Source organism: Strix aluco, chromosome 1, assembly GCF_031877795.1.
Source record: "Strix aluco isolate bStrAlu1 chromosome 1, bStrAlu1.hap1, whole genome shotgun sequence".
In the NCBI taxonomy this organism is placed as follows: domain Eukaryota; kingdom Metazoa; phylum Chordata; class Aves; order Strigiformes; family Strigidae; genus Strix; species Strix aluco.
The window spans coordinates 130,043,896-130,064,394 of record NC_133931.1 but is presented as its reverse complement, the minus strand read 5'-3'; the positions used below and the strand labels follow the sequence as shown (position 1 = coordinate 130,064,394).

General features: G+C 38.8%; 1 protein-coding gene across 3 annotated transcripts in view; it reads right to left on the bottom strand.

Moving 5' to 3' along the window:
- Nucleotides 1–20,499, bottom strand: part of VPS50 (VPS50 subunit of EARP/GARPII complex) — a 97,185-nt gene that overhangs the window by 7,280 nt on the left and 69,406 nt on the right. The window contains exons 22-25 of one of the 3 annotated variants that reach the window (XM_074835732.1): nt 17,341–17,421; nt 2,013–2,161; nt 799–895; nt 493–651 (exon numbers count right to left, since the gene is read on the bottom strand). In XM_074835732.1, the coding sequence (XP_074691833.1) occupies nt 493–651; nt 799–895; nt 2,013–2,161; nt 17,341–17,421 (486 nt within the window). Of the gene's footprint in view, nt 1–492; nt 652–798; nt 896–2,012; nt 2,162–17,339; nt 17,422–18,487; nt 18,801–20,499 lie in introns of those variants that run through there. The other 2 variants (XM_074835748.1, XM_074835741.1) reach the window with 2 other exon arrangements.

The following is a 20,499-nucleotide window of genomic DNA, read 5'->3' as shown; positions in this document are numbered from 1 at the left end:
AGAAAAACCTTCCCTTTCACCTTCCTTTTCAATGCTCACTTCTAAATATAGCAACTTCAATTAGATAGTGCACGGTCATTATTGATGTTGGTTTGACCTATAGCCTCTATGATACATCTCAAAGGCAACTGCTAAAATTATGCGGAACAGCAAACAGCCTTTGTTAAAAAAAATGCACTATCTCAGGCCACTGGATTTTCCTCAGTGTTACTCCATTTACTACACATTTATCTACCATTCAAGACTTAAGACATGAAACTCATTAAACTTCTGTGGTCACTTTCACCCTCCATGTTAGTCAAAAAACTATCACTGAAAACAATCTGCTAGCAGCAAGAATAATGAAAATTCTGGACAGACCTCCTTACAATAACAACATTTGTCAGGATGCTGTATGGCTCTAACCATGCTACTTTAACAGTTTCAGTGAAGTATTACAGTAATTTGATGTTCATATAAACTCTAGCACACTGTTTCCCAGAAAGTATTCACCTTTAAAAGAGCATCTACATATACATTGTGTTGTGACATGATTTCCTTCACATCCCATTTCACATTAGCCATGAGAAGCAGCATTTGTTCATAATCAATGGCTTTAGCAGCAACAATCCAATAAACTGGTTTACGTAGTTCACTGGCAGTTGACACTGTCTGAAACAGAATACAAATAAAATTCAATACAGTAAATTTCTGGCTAATAAGAGCAATATATAACTACTATGTGCAAGTATTTGCATCATATTGTACAAGTTTGAAATCTTCTGTTTAAAAAACAGCTGTGAATTACACAATTCTGACCTGAGAATAGAACTGCTGAAGAAAAGGTTTCTTGGCAGCTGGCATCACTGCATCAAGATGAGGCTGCAGAAACTCAAACTGCTCAGCCAGAAATACCCTTTGAAAGCAAAGAAAATTTACTGTGAACCAAATGCAACATTTGGCATCTTTCTGTACAACTTTTACTTTCCAGTTGACGTATTTTGCAATAACGATATGTAACCTTGGAAAATTCAGTCCTGAGAAGAACTGTATCAGTTTCATGCCAGCATATCAACAAGTATTCTCAATTCTGACAAATTTAAAATATGATTGCAAACAAGAAAATGCTTGAATAAAGAGACTAAGGCTTAAATATCAATAACTCATATTTCTATTTTACTCAGGATACACTGCAAAAGTCTGATCCACAGTCTAGTAAAGTCAGTGGACAAGTGTCCCATAATTTCCATAGTGCAGGGCAGTCAACATTAATATTAATAAATGTCAGACTTTCAAAATAACATTCCTCATTACTTACATACTAGCAAATCTTTAAAAGAGAGAATGTAAGATCATATTCTCAGGAGTAGGATTTGTTAGTAACGATGTAACAAAGAAATACATTTCTAACTAAGCATAAATGAATGCAAAAGAAAATGAGCTCCTTTGAAAATATATTTTTAAAATGAACTTCTCATCTCTAAGTGTCATCTTGTGTGTGAAAAAAAATAATTTCTATCTGACTCTTATTATTATTTTGACCAAATAAAAAACACTTTGTAAGTTCTGCGTTACTTGCTCGTTATTCTCTTATTGCTCTTCTTCACAGGTACGCTTCTACCCATTGCAAAGAACACTGCAGTCCAAGGCAAACCAATATGAACTAAGAGTTTCGAGTCTCAGCCATCACCATTTAAGTACTTAATATAAGGTTTAGATGAATCATACAGATTAAATATTGCCATTAGCCTCTTTAATTTAAACTTTTTTCCATTAGATTTGGCCTTGTACAGTCAGACATTACCGGACCAGCTGCAGTAAAATTTCATTGCTTGTGCTTACAGGTGGTTAGATCAGATGGTTAGGCCCTAATACCTTTAATTAAGAAATTACCTCTGTCACTCATATTTAAAATCACATTGAGAGGTAGAAATTTTTGACCTCTCAAGAAGGTTTTGGTTTGTAATCACAATCTCTTAAACAATCTATAGCTTGCAGTGACCACTAAATGCAGTGTACAGTAAATAACCTACAGGGATTCCGTGGCCACCACTCTCTCCGCCAAACCGTACAGCGAATTGCCGGAAGTCAAAACTACAAGATGACTGAGATGTGGGCTTGGCACCTTCTCCTTTCTCTCTTCAGCAGCTGTGAGAGTTCCTGTGGGATCAGCAGAGACCTCCTAAAACAAAGAATTAAACAACTGAAACCCCACAAAACCAGCAAGAATGACTCCAGCTGAGCAGTTTCTGATAACAGATAAGATTAAGGAATGTTTCTAATTCCAAGGTACAATTTAAAACAAGACTGAATCAAAAGACAACCGTAGAGTTTCTATTTGAACAGTGTGGTGTTCAGGCAGGTGAAAAAAACCCCCATCATGTAGATCAATATCTGTCTCAGAGGAAAAAAAAAAAAGACAGAAAACAAACTTCTTACTGCACCATACAGACTTTAGCCCAACTGCCTACTGGGAGATTGACTTCTCATCCTTGGAGCTAGTATCTTCAATCTGACAGCAACCAAATAAGGAGACAAATCAAAGGAATATTACTTATGCACGGGCTTTACCGCTTATGTGAGCTGTGGCTAACTTAAGTAAAATACAAATCATGTTTTTAACCAAGTTCTCATTCCATGAAAACTTCCATCCTACAGACATCTTGACTGTAGAAAGCAAGGAAAAGAATCTGTAATAAGAAACAGGTTACACCAATGCCCTGTTGCAAAATTAAAAACAAAACAAAACAAAACCCCAACAAAAAGCAAAACAACTAAAACCAGAAAAAAAAAAAAAAGGTAGAAGAAAATGGAATGGTGTGGAATTGAGGGGAGAAACTAGGGGCAGGGGGGGGAAACCAGTGGGCAGGAAACCAGGGAGCGTGAAAAAGAGAAAAAAAAAGAAAGGAAAAAAAAAGAGGGAAAAACCCCACCTCTACATTTGAGGAATGTAAGTACAAGTTACAGCTAGAAGAAGAATCACAGAAGGAAGAAATTCCCAGAGGCGTCATATTGGTCTAAGTAGGTATATAAATGGACACCCTCTGAAGCTTAGCTATTTGCCAAAACCGTATCAGGACATGAAAACATAAACATAGTTCTGTCTTTAGATTAATTACTCATACCGTGCTTACTGCTTACACACAGGCTTTAAACATACAAGAAATGCTACAAAGCAAAGGTGATACAGAACCCAGAACATGAAGAAGGTAGGCATGATATGGCACTGATTTCTTAAGTAAGAGTCTTCCATGACCCTGGGGATAGAAACTCTGTAGCCAGACAGGGGCTACAACAAATCAGCCTATTTGTATGAAATGAAAATAAATTTAGGCACTAACACAGTGACAAAGTAGTGGTAAAAATAATTTCTTCAAAAGCAAGATCAGCTACACAACATGCCTGCTGTAAAGCAATGTATGAACACACAACCAGTATGACCTCAATAATGCTTAAACATGACACTTATGGTTGGACTCAAAAAAAAAATTAGCATAATTCTCAGGTTGCTATAAAACTGGACAAAGATGAAGCCAAAAACATGATAATAAATAAACCGGTTCCAGTTTGTGGTTTGCTTTTTTTTTCCCCAACTGGAGATAGAAATAAATTGAGAGGAAATTGCAGTGAAGTAACTAAAGATTCAGGAACAGGAGGAAGAAAAATAGACTCAGGCTGACCACAACAGTCACCAGGAGTTTCTTTGAGGCTTCACAGCAGAGAACAACTGTGAGGAGTGACACAAAATGGAGTAATTGCTATTCACATGTTTTTCAGACAGTTTTGCTTAAGAAAAGGAGAGCAGTGAGCACTAGAAACACTGATGGAACTAAGTGGTGGTCTAACTCATTCTAAATATCAGGATTGAGATAAGGAAGAATATTGTAGATCTTGAAAAGCCAAGAGAAAAGGTACTGCACAGATGATCGGGTGAAAAGGGGAACAACAACAGGGAGGTTACTCTGGTGGCAAAATATCTGACAGACCCACTGTGGTTACATCACAGCAATTAAAGGCAGGGTGGGTGACAACTGATCATGTCAAAATGTGTAAGGACTTTGTGAGAATTTAAGTGATACAGAATGAGCAGAAAGATCAAAACTTTGCTGCTATAGACAAAGCAGCACCAGAATTTGTTTACTGCTTGGATGAAAGCCAAGCCAAAAGTGACATTAAGACTATAAAACAACTGGGAACATAATAGTGTCCAAATTGTTAAAAATGGTTTGAGGTGTGGAGGAACAACAACAAAAAAAAAAAAATCACAAGTTCCACTTTAACTATCTTGGATTTTAGCTGACAGTTGCCTCCTGTAATGTAACAGCCCAAGGCAACATGGAGGTGGATTTGCTAAGTCAGAAAGGCTCTTTCAGTTCTGTGTCTCCGGAAGACGTCAAACACAAACATAAAAATGGGCTACAGCAGATGGAACAAAGTGCAGACTGGGAAAGTGGAGTTCTCACTATCAAGGGTGAGGAAAGTATCTTCAGACTTCTAAAAAATTTTGTAATAGGTTACAGAAGCAGAAAGTGGATAAATCAGGGAGTCTTGAAGGATCCCCACAGAAATTCTGACATTAAAAACAAAGACTGCTGACTGAGCAATACCCTCAACACATCATTTGTAGTGTTAAAAGATCTCACAGAAATAGATCAATGAGCAGAAGATAAACCGTCTAAAAGAAGCTTATGGTAAATGTATCAGATACAGTTGCACCGAGCGTGGGAACAATTATAAAGGCTAGCCACATCACTATGTTATACAAAAAATGAATTTCCTTTGCTCTGATCTGTGTTCACATTCAGCCAGATAAACTTGCAATTAAACTGGCCAGACATTTCACAATACCATGAAGTTTGCATTCTGCCGAGTCTCAGAATGGATAAGCAAGGCCAAAGGCCTGGATATTTGCTAAAACTCACGTGACCTCTTTCAGGCAGCTTTGAAGATACCTACCCAGCGCATCCACAAGTATACTGCACACAGGTAATAACATCTAGTCATCTAGGCATAACAGTCAATTCTCTAAAAATATTGAGCCAAAGACACCGCTGATTAATTATCAAAATCCACTCTTTATCTTCCTTCTCTTTTTCACTTCATGTCATTCTCAGAAAACCCAAACCAAACCAAAATAAATGAGCAGCTTTAAAATGTTTACACATGATAAAAATCCAAACCCATAGCTCACCAACCAATTCTCTATTCTAAGGAGAGACAGTAAGCCACATAGCTGGGGGAAGGGTATTGGTGTTAAAGATTTAAGCGTCTTTGTTTTTTTCAAAGACTAATAACAAATTATGCAAAAATCAAATATTATAAAGACTTCAAAGGAGACTGTCTCGTCAGTATTGAGATGCATTTTAAATAACTTTTTTTCTACCCCACTGCCTCCCATCAAGGTAGATACCTTGTGAACCTTTTAAACGCCAAAATCACGTTGCACCTGAAGACACAAAATGTACATGAGACAACTGGCTAAGTCAAAGATATGCTAGGGTTCAACTAGGGAGTCAAATACACTGGCCAAACACAGTAGGAGCATTTCATTCTCCTAACTTGTTCTAAAAAAACAGGCACCGCAAAAGCATGTTGATAGTAAAAAGGAAGCCCAAGGAAACAGCTAGTGTGCCAACCCCCAAGAAAAGCACAAGATCATTCTGAAAGGGCCTCAGTGATGCATGTGTTTTTGACTCTAGACTTCATTAACAGAAATGATCTACTGACTGAAAGCAGCAATAATGGGGCAAAACATGCAGGCTGGAACAGGAAAAAAGGCTACAGACTATTTAAAGAAATCAGATGTTTTGCAATGGGCTGGACTTGTTAATGTTAACCCTTCCAGTAATTTAAGAAAATCTACAAGACAATCTTTGTCAGAGATTCCCTTTGAGTACCCATGGAGAACAAGTAAAGTCTCATAAAACTGAAAGTAGGTAAAAAGATGCCAATCTCAAGAAGGGGAGGAGAAGGAGGGTCAGGAGGAGAAGAGTAGAAGCCAGGAAATTAAATAGCAGCCAGACTAACTTTAATTTCAAGAAATGCCAAGTTACACTGAGAACATATTGTAGCACCCAGCACCAAGCGTGCAGAGAGCAATAGCAAAGCAGAATGAACTTGCTTAGCTTTTCTCTGTGTCAGAGAAGCAGGTCTTGCTGATAGAGCAGAATTGTGACATATGTAAGACGTATTACAGCCCACATAACATCCCTGTACGCAAACGGGGCAAAATACAGATTTGATAAAATAATTTCAAGGTACGTGTGGAACTGATGCAAATTGCTTTTCTCCTTCCTTGCCAAACAGGTAAAAAACCACAGTGATTAAAAAAAACCCAAAAACATAAAAGCCAAAACAAAACCAAAAAACATTTCATCAAAAGCACCAAACGAATCTGAACAATAACGAAATCAACTGCAGTAGGCACAGCAGTACAGGTTAACCAGCGTTCCATGTAGACACCTTACAGCAGGTCTTATCTATTCAGTTTTCTCTGGTCTAACTCCTTCATACTGACATTGGAAAAGAACAGAGTTTTCTAATGCTACACATGATTGGCATACACAACTAGCAATTATTTATAAAAGCTGCTTTGCTATAAAGGCCTGAAAATATCAGGATACAGAAACGTTAAAGCAGGCTTATGACTGCTTTACCTGTTTAAGGGTTGCTAATAACAGTAGTTTGAACTATAGTGTGTCCTTTGGGAAGTATCTTTATGCGATATCTATCTTTGAATTAAATTTCATCTGGAATGCGTTTTTACAACAGAAAGGCACGTATTAGCAAACAACAGGTATCAAATAAGCTTGAGCGTGATATTGTTTGATTAATTGTTGGGTATTTTACTTGAGCACTTAATTGTTTACTCCCATGAAGAAATTCTTTAATGAATAGGAAGAAAAAAATAAATACATCTGTGTAAGGAACAAGCCTCTCCTTCAATCTCTTCCTCCAAAAAATGTCTCCTAGCACAAGAGAATACTTTCATTTCAATAGTTTGGCTGAACCCAGTGGCAAACCTCTGTTAAGCCTTCCATCTTAGTGGGAAGAAGAGACTATAATCTAATTACCTAAATCAGAAGTATGAACTACCTAATCTAATTATTTAAGTCAAAAGTTTGACATGCAATTTGCAAGAAAAACCTTTTTAAGGGGCCTGATCTCATTGTGAGTTCAGAAACATGTATTTATTTCAGTTATCCAAACAGAATTTATGACCAAAATAACCAATTATCTGCCACTTATGGTGGAGATCGTTAACAGTTAATTATAATCATCCACTTTCACTAACTTTAAACAAAAAACAGTAAACCCCACAACTTGTCCCCAGCACACAAAGTTTTGCAGATCACACTAATAACCAATGATCTCTCAAAACTGAGTTTCTCCTGACCTAACATTTTTTGCATAAGACTTTAGCTTTAGAATTGTTTTAATATACATACACAATAGGAACAATTTTAGTTTTGATTCTGCTACGAGCAAATGGCAATACCTCTAAATGCTACTGAAGAAATACTGATCTTCAAGGAATAAGTGGTGTTTGAAAGTCATGGAAAAAAACAGACGATCTGAAAAGGGTAAGGCAGTCAAACAGTCTATAGCAGTTCTGACATACCAACACTGTTACCAAGATCTTGATGTGCACTGCTGATGAAGAAGGAAAAGCAGACTGCCCACAGATGTTTACCTAAGACAGGATAGCTCTATCATCTCTGATTATGAAACTGTAATTGATAGTTTCTATAATATTATGAGCATAGAGTACAAGAAAATAAACACTGATCAAAAAGCAGAACCCCTTATCGTATTCAAAGGCTGTCTGAACTCAACTAACTCCAAGTAGTTGCATAATATACAATAATTTTTTATTAGAAGAAATGTACTGAAAGCAACAAGTCAGGTTTTTTCCCCTCCCCCTTCAACTTACACATCCCTAACAGTTCTTGAAACTTGATGCTGAAAACCACAGGTAAAACCAGTTGTAAAACCATACCGCATTCAAGGGTAACAGTGCTTTTTGAATATGACATAAATGCATTAAGGTTTAAAATGGTACTTGTCAATACTCCTACTACATTTTTAAATTGAAAGATTAGCATTTTCTTACTGAGGGGCACAAAGCTTACAAAGCAGGTAATCTTGACTCAGCCCTTAGGAAACAGTCAAATGTAAATAATGTAAGCTACTACCATGATCACCACTCAACACACTTTGAGAGAGCAGATAATTAAAAACCAAACAACAAACCATCTTGAGAAACTATGTTATCAATTTTCTATTTATTTATAATCCTTTGTAGGCAAGCGATACCTTTACAGCATTGTAAGTGCTGCGCAAGGGATCCCCAAGCTCACCAATGCACGCACTTCGCACCAGCCCCAGGGCTGAGTTGATCAGCAGCGCCTTGAGGTAGGCATGAGGCTTCAGATTTCGAAAGTGTGGATCCTCCATGCTCTTTGCCACAAAACAGGCATGCCCCAGACCTCAGTTGGGTCAGTCCCACTGGCTTCAGTAACAGACTTCAATAAAATCTGTGTAGAAACTTCTGGGATCTTTGCATTCCATTTATTTCTTAGTGTTCAAAGTTAAATGACAGACTTTTTGCATAAAAAATTACCAACAGTTACCAAGTTTATTTACTATCCTGTCTAACCTAACGCAGTAGGGCCTCTATCGGGAATCACTATGTGCTTATAGACAATTGAGAAAATGAGTCTTTAGCTATGCTTTAAAAAACAAATATAAAATGAGCCTCCACAGAAAAGCACACCCACTACTACACTGTTGGGAACCTGAAGCGTTACCTTACAAAAACATGTAACCAAATCTGGTCCAGTCACACACATTTTTACTGCAGCATTTTTCTTCTCCAAAGAAAGATTTTCAGGAGCTGCTGCCAGTTCCCAGGTGCTAAGCTGTGACTCTGCGGACACCTTCACTCCTCCAGGACTAGCAATCAGCCACAAGTTTTCGGTGCCGAGCAAAAAGAGTCTGAAGTGACTAAAATGAGATGGTTCAGTGACTGTCCGAGGAGAGACAAAGCAATTCCCAAAACCCAGAAGTAAGCTAGAAAACTTCAGTAAATCATTCCAGTCTACTTGGGTAATACAATCAAACAAAAAAAAAGTTGTATGAAAAGCTCTAAATGAATAACGTGAGGAAGCAAAACAGCTGCAGAAGCCCTAGCATATTTTCAAAGTGCTTGTCATGTCAGAACTTTCTTTTGTATACACAGAGTTCTCTTCCCTTGACAAGCAATTCACACAACACCTTAAACATTGTCATTATGTATGTTGTACAAATCTTTTCAAGAAGAGGAAGAAAAAAACCCTCACAAATTGTCTTTTGTTTTGTGTTGGTTTTTTTTTCTCTTCAGGCTTTTTTTTTCTCCTCTGAAGGAGCAGGAGACCAAGCGAGGATTGTAAAAGTTGCAGAAATTATCTTCAGCCAAACAAAACCTCACCAAGAATCACAGTTCACAACTACCATTTCAGTGAGGAGCTTAGCTATGTCTTTTAGAAGCAGCATCCTGTGCTGGGCCCTGTGATGTCAAGTAACAAATTCCACAGCCTAGACTCTCCAGAGCTTGCCATTGCTATGCCAAACCAGGACGTAACATGGTACATGTCCACACCAAGTAACGCAGGACTGTGCTGTGACATTTTAAGTAAAACTGAATTGTTTGTTTCCAGAAATGGGACCAGCATAACTGGACCGTACCATTCCACAGCATCAAGGGGTCAAAGCCAAAATGGGCTGGAAAGTCAGGCATGAAGAAAAAAGTTGTTCCTCCCATTATTCCTTATCTTATTTGTACAGCTGAAAAATCTACATTTTCCATCTCTGCACCATCAATCTCTAACTTACTGTCTCTGCCAAAAGTTATATACTTTATGGGGAAAGAGTCCAAAAGCTAAAGACAGACTCTAAAACACATTAACCAATACTTCTTTATACTACTGATTCCTTCCATCTACTCTTCTATACATTGCATTGCAGTGCTTATATACTATACCACAGTGATTTATTTTCTACTGCTGCAAGTCACAGTAACTCAACAAACTTCATTCTAAATCTCAGTTTTATTTGAGCAAGCCAGTTTGCAATGAAATATTTATGAGTATTCCATGGTTATTTGCCCCCAAAATCTCACTTTTGGAAGCAGCAGTATCACTCAAGGCAGCTATTTGCATACACAGGACATTCACAAACAACATCTAGGTAATGGCAGTACCATGACTAAGTTACATTTTGTGAAGACAAGGAAGCTGCTTAGAGACAGCTAAAGCAAGGAATCAGAAGTAGAAATTTCTCTTCCAAATCACCAGTTATCATAGATCACATCAATCTGATTGATGCCTTGTACCTACTTGGGGATTTACTGGTCTCAGTGGACTAATATGAACATCATTACTGTTGCAAAAACACATTCCTGTAGAAGTGACAAACACAAGAACCAAATGTGTGTAGGTATCTCTACATATCCCACTCAGGGGAACTGTCAGTGAGGAGACATCGGTAGCTCAGAAACAGACACTTGTTTCAATGTGTTTGGCCTAATCAAAACTGCACCTTATCATTATAAGCAAGGCTGAAACAGTAGCACTTCGTCCTCCCCTTTTCACTCTTCTCTTCCCGTGTTTTCCTTTTAATACATCCTGCTGGTATGAATGAAACACAGCTTGCAGAGTGCTATTTCCGGAGGATCCAAATTATTTGCTCTGAAGCTGCTGCATGGCAGAAATCTGTACTGAAGTTATTTCGTACTAGCTGTAGAAAGGCCTGAATAGGAAGTTCAGATACACCTATGAAGCTCAGTGCAACGTAGCTAAACAAATTTTTAAAAGTCATATTGTTATCTTACCTCTCAGAAATGAAACTGCACCCTAATCAACTTTAAAGCAAATACTCAAAGTGCTTTTTATACTTTTGAATAGGACCTCACAAGAAGACTCCCCTCTCTAGTCAAACCTAAGGACTATTACCCTCTTCTGGTTTTTCAGGTAGGTAGCGACGACATTAGCAGGAGAAGTATTAAATCAATGAAGAGAGATTTCAGGGCCTTGGGGAAACTGATCAAGGGGTCGGGGGCACAGGTTGTGTTCTCCTCCATCCCTCCAGTTGGGGGGATGGATGAGGATGAACACCGAAGAACACAGCAGATGAATTTGTGGCTTCAAGACTGGTGTCACCATCAGGGCTTTGGTTTTTTTGATCATGGGTTGGTATACAGGGCACCAGACCTCTGGGTGTTAGATGGGATGCACCTGTCCCAGAAGGGGAAGAGGATCTTGGGGCAGAAGTTAGCTGGGCTCATTGACAGAGCTTTAAACTAAATTTGAAGGGGGAAGGGGGCAAAACACCAGCCCATCTGAAGTGCATGTATACCGATGCACACAACATGGGTAACAAACAGGAGGAGCTCGAAGCTGTGATGAAACAGGAAAATTATGATGTTGTGGCTATCACAGAAACATGGTGGGATGTCTCCCATGACTGGAGCGCGCCAGTTGATGGCTACAAGCTCTTTAGAAGGGATAGACAAGGAAGGAGAGGCGGTGGGGTAGCACTGTATGTTAGGGACTGTTATGATTGCCTTGAATACAAGTGCAGTGAAGACAGGGTGGAGTGTCTTTGTGTTAGAATCAGGGGGAAGGCCAACAGGGCAGATGTTGTAGTAGGAGTCTACTATAGGCCACCCATCCAGGACAGAGAGGTGGATGAAATATTCTATAGGCACTTGGGTGAAGTCTCACGATTGCTTGCCCTTGTTCTTGTGGGGGACTTCAACTTCCCAGACATCTGCTGGAAATACAACACAGCAGAGCGTGACCAGTTCCGGAGATTCCTGGAATGTGTGGGGGACAACTTCCTAACACAGCTGGTGAGAGAATCAACCAGAGAAGGTGCCCTGCTGGATCTCCTCCTTGTGAACAGAGAAGGACTGGTGGATGATGTGGCGGTTGGAGGATGACTAGGGCACAGCGATCATGAAATAATAGAGTTCTCTATTCTTAGAGAGGCCAGGAAAGGGCTAAGCAGGACTGACATCCTGGACTGCCAAAGGGCTGACTTTGTCTTGTTTAGGCACCAGCTTGACAGGATCCCTTGGGAGATAGTCCTGAAGGGTATAGGGGTCCAGGAAGGCTGGGCACTCTTTAAGAAGGAAGTGTTTATGGCTCAGGAGCAGGCAGTCCCCAGGTGCTCTAAGTGGAGCAGGCAGCAGAGAAGACCACACTGGCTGAACAGGGAGCTTTGGCTGCAACTCAAGGAGAAAAGGAGAGTTTACAGCCTTTGGAGGAAGGGGCTGGCCACTCACAGTGATTACAAAGAGGCTGTGAGGCTATGCAGGGCAGAAATCAGGAGGTCCAAAGCCCAGCTGGAAATTAATCTGGCTTCAGCAGTCAAGGACAACAAGAAATGTTTCTATAAGTATGTCAACAGCAAAAGAAAAACCAGGGAGAGTCTCCATCCCCTGCTAGATGCTGAAGGAAACTTGGTAGCAAGTGATGAGGAAAAGGTTGAGGTACTTAATGCCTTCTTTGCCTCAGTCTTTAATAACAAGACTAGTTGTATTGAGGGAATCCAGCCCCCTCAGCCAGATGATAGAGACTGGGAGAACGACCACCCCGCAATCCAGGAGAGAGTCAGTGACCTGCTACATCACATAGACACACACAAGTCTATGGGACCAGATGGGGTACACCCAAGAGTGCTGAAGGAGCTGGCTGGGGTGCTCGCCAAGCCGCTTTCCATCATTTACCAGCAGTCCTGGCTGACCGGGGAGGTCCCGACAGATTGGAAACTGGCCAATGTGACGCCCATGTATAAGAAGGGTCAGAAGGATGATCCAGGAAATTACAGGCGTGTCAGCTTGACTTCGGTACCCGTGAAGCTGATGGAGCAGCTCATCCAGAGTACCATCTTACACCACATGCAGGACAACCAGGGCATCAGGCCCAGTCAGCATGGGTTTATGAAAGGCAGGTCATGCTTGACAAACCTGATCTCCTTCTACAACAGGGCGACCCGGTTATTGGATGAGGGAAAGACTGTGGATGTAGTTTACCTTGACTTTAGTAAGGCCTTTGACACCGTTTCCTACAGCATTCTCCTGGCGAAACTGGCTGCTTGAGACTTAGATGATCGCACGCTTTGCTGGGTAAAAAACTGGCTGGATGGCCGGGCCCAAAGAGTTGTGGTGAATGGAGTTAAATCCAGTTGGAGGCCGGTCACAAGTGGTGTCCCCCAGGGCTCGGTTTTGGGGCCACTCTTGTTTAACATCTTTATTGATGATCTAGACGAAGGGATCGAGTGCACCCTCAGTAAGTTTGCAGATGACACCAAGCTGGGTGGGAGTGTTGATCTGCTTGAGGGTAGGGAGGCTCTGCAGAGAGACCTGGACAGGCTGGAGCGATGGGCTAAGGCCAACTGTATGAGGTTCAATAAGGCCAAATGCCGGGTGCTGCACTTGGGCCACAACAACCCCCAGCAGCGCTACAGGCTTGGGGAGGAGTGGCTGGAGAGCTGCCAGTCAGAGAGGGACCTGGGGGTGTTGATTGACAGCCGCCTGAACATGAGCCAGCAGTGTGCCCAGGTGGCCAAGAAGGCCAATGGCATCCTGGCTTGGATCAGAAATAGCGTGGCCAGCAGGGACAGGGAAGGGATCTTACCCCTGTACTCGGCACTGGTGAGGCTGCACCTCAATTACTGTGTTCAGTTTTGGGCCCCTCACTACAAAAAAGGACACTGAATTACTCGAGCGTGTCCAGAGAAGGGCAACGAAGCTGGTGAGGGGTGTGGAGCACATGTCGTACGAGGAGCGGCTGAGGGAACTGGGGTTGTTTAGTCTGGAGGAGGCTGAGGGGAGACCTCATTGCCCTCTACAGCTGTCTGAAAGGAGGTTGCAGAGAGCTGGGGATGAGACTCTTTAACCAAGTAACAAGCGATAGGACAAGAAGGAATGGCCTCAAGTTGCACCAGGGAAGGTTTAGACTAGATGTCAGGAAGTATTTCTTTACAGAACGGGTTATTAGGCAGTGGAATGGATTGCCCAGGGAGGTGGTGGAATCCCCATCCCTGGAGGTGTTTAAGAGTAGGGTTGACATAGCGCTGAGAGATATGGTGTAGATGGGAACTGGCAGCGTTTGGTTAATGGTTGGACTAGATGATCTTCAAGGTCCTTTCCAACCTAGTTGATTCTGTGATTCTGTGAATTAGCCTACAAGTAGCTCAGACACAGAAAACTGGTTAATCATTGTAAGCTCCCAGAACACTTCCACATAATTTACTATAAGAAAGCAAATCAGTAGGCCCCTTTTTTTAAATTTTTTAACTAAACCTATTTCATTTACCTATCAAAAGAAATTACACACCATACTTAAACTAGTATTAATACTAGCAGCGCAGAGATTAACAAAAGCTATACCTGGACAAAACCTCATTACTGGTGTATTTATTTTAAATAGGAAGCATATTTAAAGCAGTAGTGCCTAAAGAACATGCTTGGTCAATCTAGTAAAGAGTTAAGTCCCTTCATCATTGTAATTTGGATTACATCATACAAAACATCCAAGTTACAAACATGTTTTTGTATCATAATTATGAGGAGGGGGCACTTTTACTTCCAACTGAAGTCATCAGGTTTGATGGTTATTGTTTGGGGTTTTTTGTTCACTATGTTTATTATTATATTAGTGTAGGAGCAGCATATAGACTTTGAATAATATGTATCACAGCTGAGGTGTCACATTATTGCCCTATGGTGAAGTTAACATGACTGGAAGGCATGTTCATATCTCAGCTATTTCCTGTTCACAGTCTAAAACATTAATCTAAACTGCAGGTGGATTTTCTGCAGTTTATAAAGTACAATTGGCTTTGCTATGAAGTATTAGATTGCAAAACAGAGAAGTGATTCAGCTATAGTTGAGTACTGCTTAGAGGGGACAATGACCCTCCAGCAGAAGCAGGGGGTATGTGATGCATGAGGAGGCATGCAGGGAAGAGGAGAGGAAGCGCTTTAAATTGCTGCAGCCTTTTTTGCTCAGTGGCTCTGAGTCAGAAACCCAACTCTCTATCTCTCAGTGGTCCAACTGAAAACGAGGATAGTACTTCTCTCTCAAGTATGGTGAGTATACTGTAAGTACAGTAGGTACTAAAAGGGCACACAGTTCTTGCACTGTAATAATAGGGAAGTATAAACTTGGAATAGAGCAGTTCCATAAGGTCCTATTGGGAACATCTCCAATCGACCTCCATACTCTTCATACAGAAGATGCTACAAAGATGTGAGAAAGAACGTTAGAGCAGCTTGGCTTTACTTTGCCAGAAATGGAACCCCCTTCCACTTTGCTTTTTTCTTCACAAAGGAAGCTTAAAATCCAGCCGAATAATAAAAGTAGTATCCTAAAAGGTATCTGATGTAAATTAGATAGCACTAATTCAGTTGCAAACAGGAACTACAGAAAGTCTACAAAAAGCTGGAGGAGATGGCCTCTAAACCCTCTAACTATTCTTGGACAAAGTCCAAGAGGAAAGGTAGGAATGATCCAGCCTAAATTACTGAAGAGTTGACATAGATCATAGAGATCAACCATCACAGGCTCTGGCAGATTAGAGGAACTATTCTGATCTACACGCAATTCTGGCAGAGCCTTAGCCACAGATTCAGAACTGTCAGATTCAGACTATCTTTATGAGAATAAAATACTGAAAGATGCTGCTATCAGGAACTGAAATGTGACAGAAACGATAGTCCATAATGAAGTTACCATGAATAGAAGACAATGCAAAAAACCAAAATTCCCAAAAGGCCATGAGACTGAACCTCACAACACAAACATGAATATTTTCAGAAAGCAATTTACAATTATCTGAGACGAGAGGAGGATTTTGGGAACAGTCCAGAACAGTCCATACAGTCATGAGAAATACCCATTTTATGACACAGTAAAGATTAATCTCAACTTTCATAAACTCTTAAAACTAAGCAAACAATAAAAATACTCAGAAGACTTTTTTTCTTCCTCATGAATCAAAAAGCAAAAAGTTTCCATTTATAGCATAAGAGGAGCATAAGTTCATAAGATATTAATAACCTCATGGAAAGCCTTTAAGTTAATAGTAGTTAGCTAACATTTCTTCCTCTTTTCAAATCTTACCTGGAACATAGCTATTAATTTCAATTGACACTAACATTATCTGTAACAGCACTGTTAAATGACTGAAGAAGAAAAAGAAGTCCTGTTATTTTTCCAATTTACACCTAGAATTTTTTTATTTTTTTTAATTATTTTGACGATAAAAAATGCAAGACTGTGAAGTACTGTCAGGAACTGTGACTACAGAGTCAGTTTAAAAAATTAATTCCATAACTTGTCATTTTTCCATAATCTTTAACTGATTCCTTTGCAAGATCTCCCTAGAATTAATTTTTCTTTCTGAATACACTGCCTTTGAGATGAATATCAATACGACTAGCCTTTTTCTGTTTTATAAAGGCCAGGGGTTTTTAGTTATTGTATGCTCCCTCTAGTGACTCTCTAAGAAATGGCCCCAAAACCCTTTAAGAAGCTTCTCTGAAATAACAGTTTAGGATTCAATATAAAACACATAACGTACAGTTCTGTGGAGTGCCAAATCCTTGTGAAAGTCAAGAGTAGAGCATCTGTCTTTTACTTCTTTCTAAGGCAGAAGCCTTAGAAAATAAATCCTTCCTGCAGCATCCATGGTATTAATTACTATACAAGCCTTTTATGATACTGTTAGAAAATTTCTTCACTTTCTACTACCAGTGTGACACAAGCACCATATCTACTTTTCTCATTTTGAAAATAACTCATGAAGTGGCCAATGGGATATAATCTATAAAATACATCAGGGAAAGTTCCCCACAATTCAGAAATGACTTAACAAAGGCCTTAATATACTACTATTATCTTGTAAGGTGAATGATCTTCCAGACAGCTTACTGGTTTGCTATTCCTTTACTGAAGAAAAATGAGTCATCTATTATGCTGTTTTGGTTTTTTTTTAATAAAACGTCTCATTTAATAAGGGTAATACCAGAATGCCTCTCTTTATTACATGAACTGTAATACATTATAAGATTTAAATACATAATTTTGTCATTACATCTAACAAAAGCTATTGAACTAGTTTTGTTGTATATTAGAAACAAGTTAGTTCATACAATAATGATATCTACATCATGATACGCCATCAGACCAAGCTTTTGTCATTACACACACTGTATATGAAGAGAAAAATCTGAAAGCCACGATGAAATACAATTCCTGAATTTCCTACACAGACCTCTATTTCACTAAGCATTAACAAAATCCAAGTACTTACTAGATCAATCAGACTCTCCTGGATTCTGTTCAGTGTGGTGCGTAATCTGCTGCTACTGAGGCCCAGTCCTGTCGATTCAAACTGGAAGAGACACATTCTATTTAAGTCAGGAAAGGAGAACCCATTGGTTTAAACTTTACAGTAATACAGCAGAACTTCAGTTTGTAAACACTAGCTACAGTTTACTTACGTTAAAGCTTTAGCACATAATCGCAACCATACAAAACGAAAAGAAAATGAACAGAGGTCACGGCACTCAACACTGCACTGGTATGAAGAATGACCCAAGTACCTTCCATGAAGGTAACAGTTTATCATTCATACCTATAAACAAACAGTATACTTTATTGTTATAATACTGTATTTAGGTGCAAGACTCTAGATTTTCTCATTTGGGCAATGTGCCCAGAATGGTGCACCACAATGCCCCCACTGAGAGTTGCGTGCACACCACACCCAAGCTAAATGGTCTTAATTTCTCTATCAAGCTACAAAATCTCTTATAATTCCTTATTAATATCTAACTTTCATATGTAAAATTATATCCATTGATCCTTATAAAACAGTCATTAATAATGCTTATAAGATCTACCTGAGGAATGTGCCATCTTCATGTTCATGGCTCAGAAGTAATATGGGGCATATGTTCAGCTGGGATAAATCAATATAGCTACACTGATTTCCTGGTAAATGCAGTGAGAATTATAGCAGCTGAGGGTCTGTTTCGACATGCCTAACTAATGTAGGTACTTATCTTCTACTTCCAATTAAAAAAACAAAGAGCAAACTAACACAACAAAGGAAGTGGAAATTGGACAGCTAAGAAACACACATTTACATCAAGAATCTGGAAGTATTTGAATACAGTTCTGGTATGTGATTCACACCAAAAGGCAATTTACTGAACAATATGTAGAGCATTGTTGTATTATTCGACTTCCTTTCAATTCACTAAATCATGGAAGGAAGTGTTCAAGTTCAGGTCATCTTATCTGCTCTTTTTAAATACAAAAAGTTATAATTTAGGACCCCATTTACTGTATCTAACATTTCTGACTTAAGATGTCCATCTGCCCCAACCCTCCTATGTATTCAACGAAAATTTACACCTGAGCTGAAATCCCACCAGAATTACACACTGCTGAAATCTATAACCTGATTTAGGAGATATAAATCACTATCCTAGTGTCCATGTTTGATAAAAAGAATGTTTACACCTTTGTTTCTCTACAGATGAAGTAAGCTTTTTTCCAAAAAATAATTTGTATTTTCTTCTTTTACTGTAGAAGTATCAGTTCTGAACTGCCTTTGATTTTGCAAGTATATGGGTGAAAATGAAAATAACTCTCTTCCCTTTAAGAAACACACCCTTAATTCTCTTTTTTCCCTCCTTAATGTCATATAGCAGTTTTTCAAGACATGGCCGTAAGGATCTGCAAATCCAAGACTGGATATTCTCCCTGTTAAGGTAAGAACAAACAGGAAAAAATACCCTGCTTAAAGGAAAAAAAATACATATATTTAAAAATGTATTTGCAAGTTTCAGCCATTAAATTTCATTTTAAGAAATCTGCGCCTGTATCAAAACTACACATCACCAGTCTGCCACTAATTCTTTTTCTTTCTGCCTTTCAATTACTAACTTTCAATAGCTATTAGTAACTGTCACTTACTTATTCTATAATTATATATTTCTTTCCACAAAATGGCATTTTCATATTTGAAACATATCTGAATGAAAAAGAATCTAAAACCAAACTTAGATTTCCATAAAACATTACATATCAATAACTCCACATTTATCAAGCAACCAATTACAGCCTGAAGTCAGAATTGTGCATCCGTATGTACGAGGGGAAAAAAAAAAACCACCACCACAATAAACAATCAAAAATCCAAAAAAGATTGTTGCTTAGCATTATTCCACAAGGACAGAGCCTCATGACTTCACACAGAACATGTCACTCATCAGTATAGCTGCTTTGTTTCATGGAAGTTTTTGCTATTTCTATATGCAAAATGATAGATATTTAAATTCCACAAATTGATGACCTAGTAAGGCTAATAAGCAGAGCATTAGACAATTCACAGAATAATTTTACTCATCACCAATTTTACATAACCTCTTATAATTAAAAAAAGTGTTTTCCATAAGAATGGCTATTGGTTTACAAATTATTATGTCTACTCAAAAAAAATAAAACACCTCAAATTTATTCTGCTAAGGAAGACTATTCTGTGGCATGTTCATGAACATCTTACACTTTAGTGAGTAGATATTAAATATAGTCAAATCCTTTTAATTTCATGTTAGGTTGCTCCATAATTTGAGATAAGGAGGAAAGGCAGCCTTAACTTGCATTCCACAATTTCAAAAGGTTTTGAAAGAGCAATTCTGGTTACAGTGGTGTGCAACTCTCAGCAGCGAAGAAAGTCAAATACTGACTACATAGGATAATCGTTCTAAAGAGGTCTGGAAAAAGCAATGACTTAGCATCTTGACCAGACATAGAACGCAAAAATGTATATTTTAAATCCTTGGTTTTCACTGAACTGACAACTCTTCTTATGTGTGTACTAACTCACACATACAACATAAGCACAATATTCATTACAAATTTTAACCATTTTTAAGGAAGCTGTATTACTAGAGTACTTTTAAGAATCCCATTTGATGCTATTTTGTAAATAAAAATAAAACAGGAACACTCTCAGCAGTCTAAATCATGTACTATCATCCATCTCTACTTTCCAAAGATTTACAAACACTATGGGGAGTGAGGACATTTAAGCAGCATTACAAGAGGGTTCATTACATTCATAGTAAAGCATTATGTTTCCCATGGAAAATCATCTGTCTGAACAAAAATTAGGCACACTATAAAACCATCACAATTTTACCACCCATCTGCTATAATGTTTACCTGCCTAGCACTGTGCTGTTCTCTAATGAGGAACTCGGTATGGGCTTTAAAAACATAAAACAGAGGTGCAAAGAAATAAAACACAATGTGAGTACTGGAGCAGCTCACTAAACCAATGGGAAACAATTATCTTAAAAAAACAAACAAAAAAAATCAAAACCACCCATCTTCTAAACAAATTGAAAACACATTTGTCCTGCCAAAGAGAACAGCTCAAAACCATTTAGAACCATAT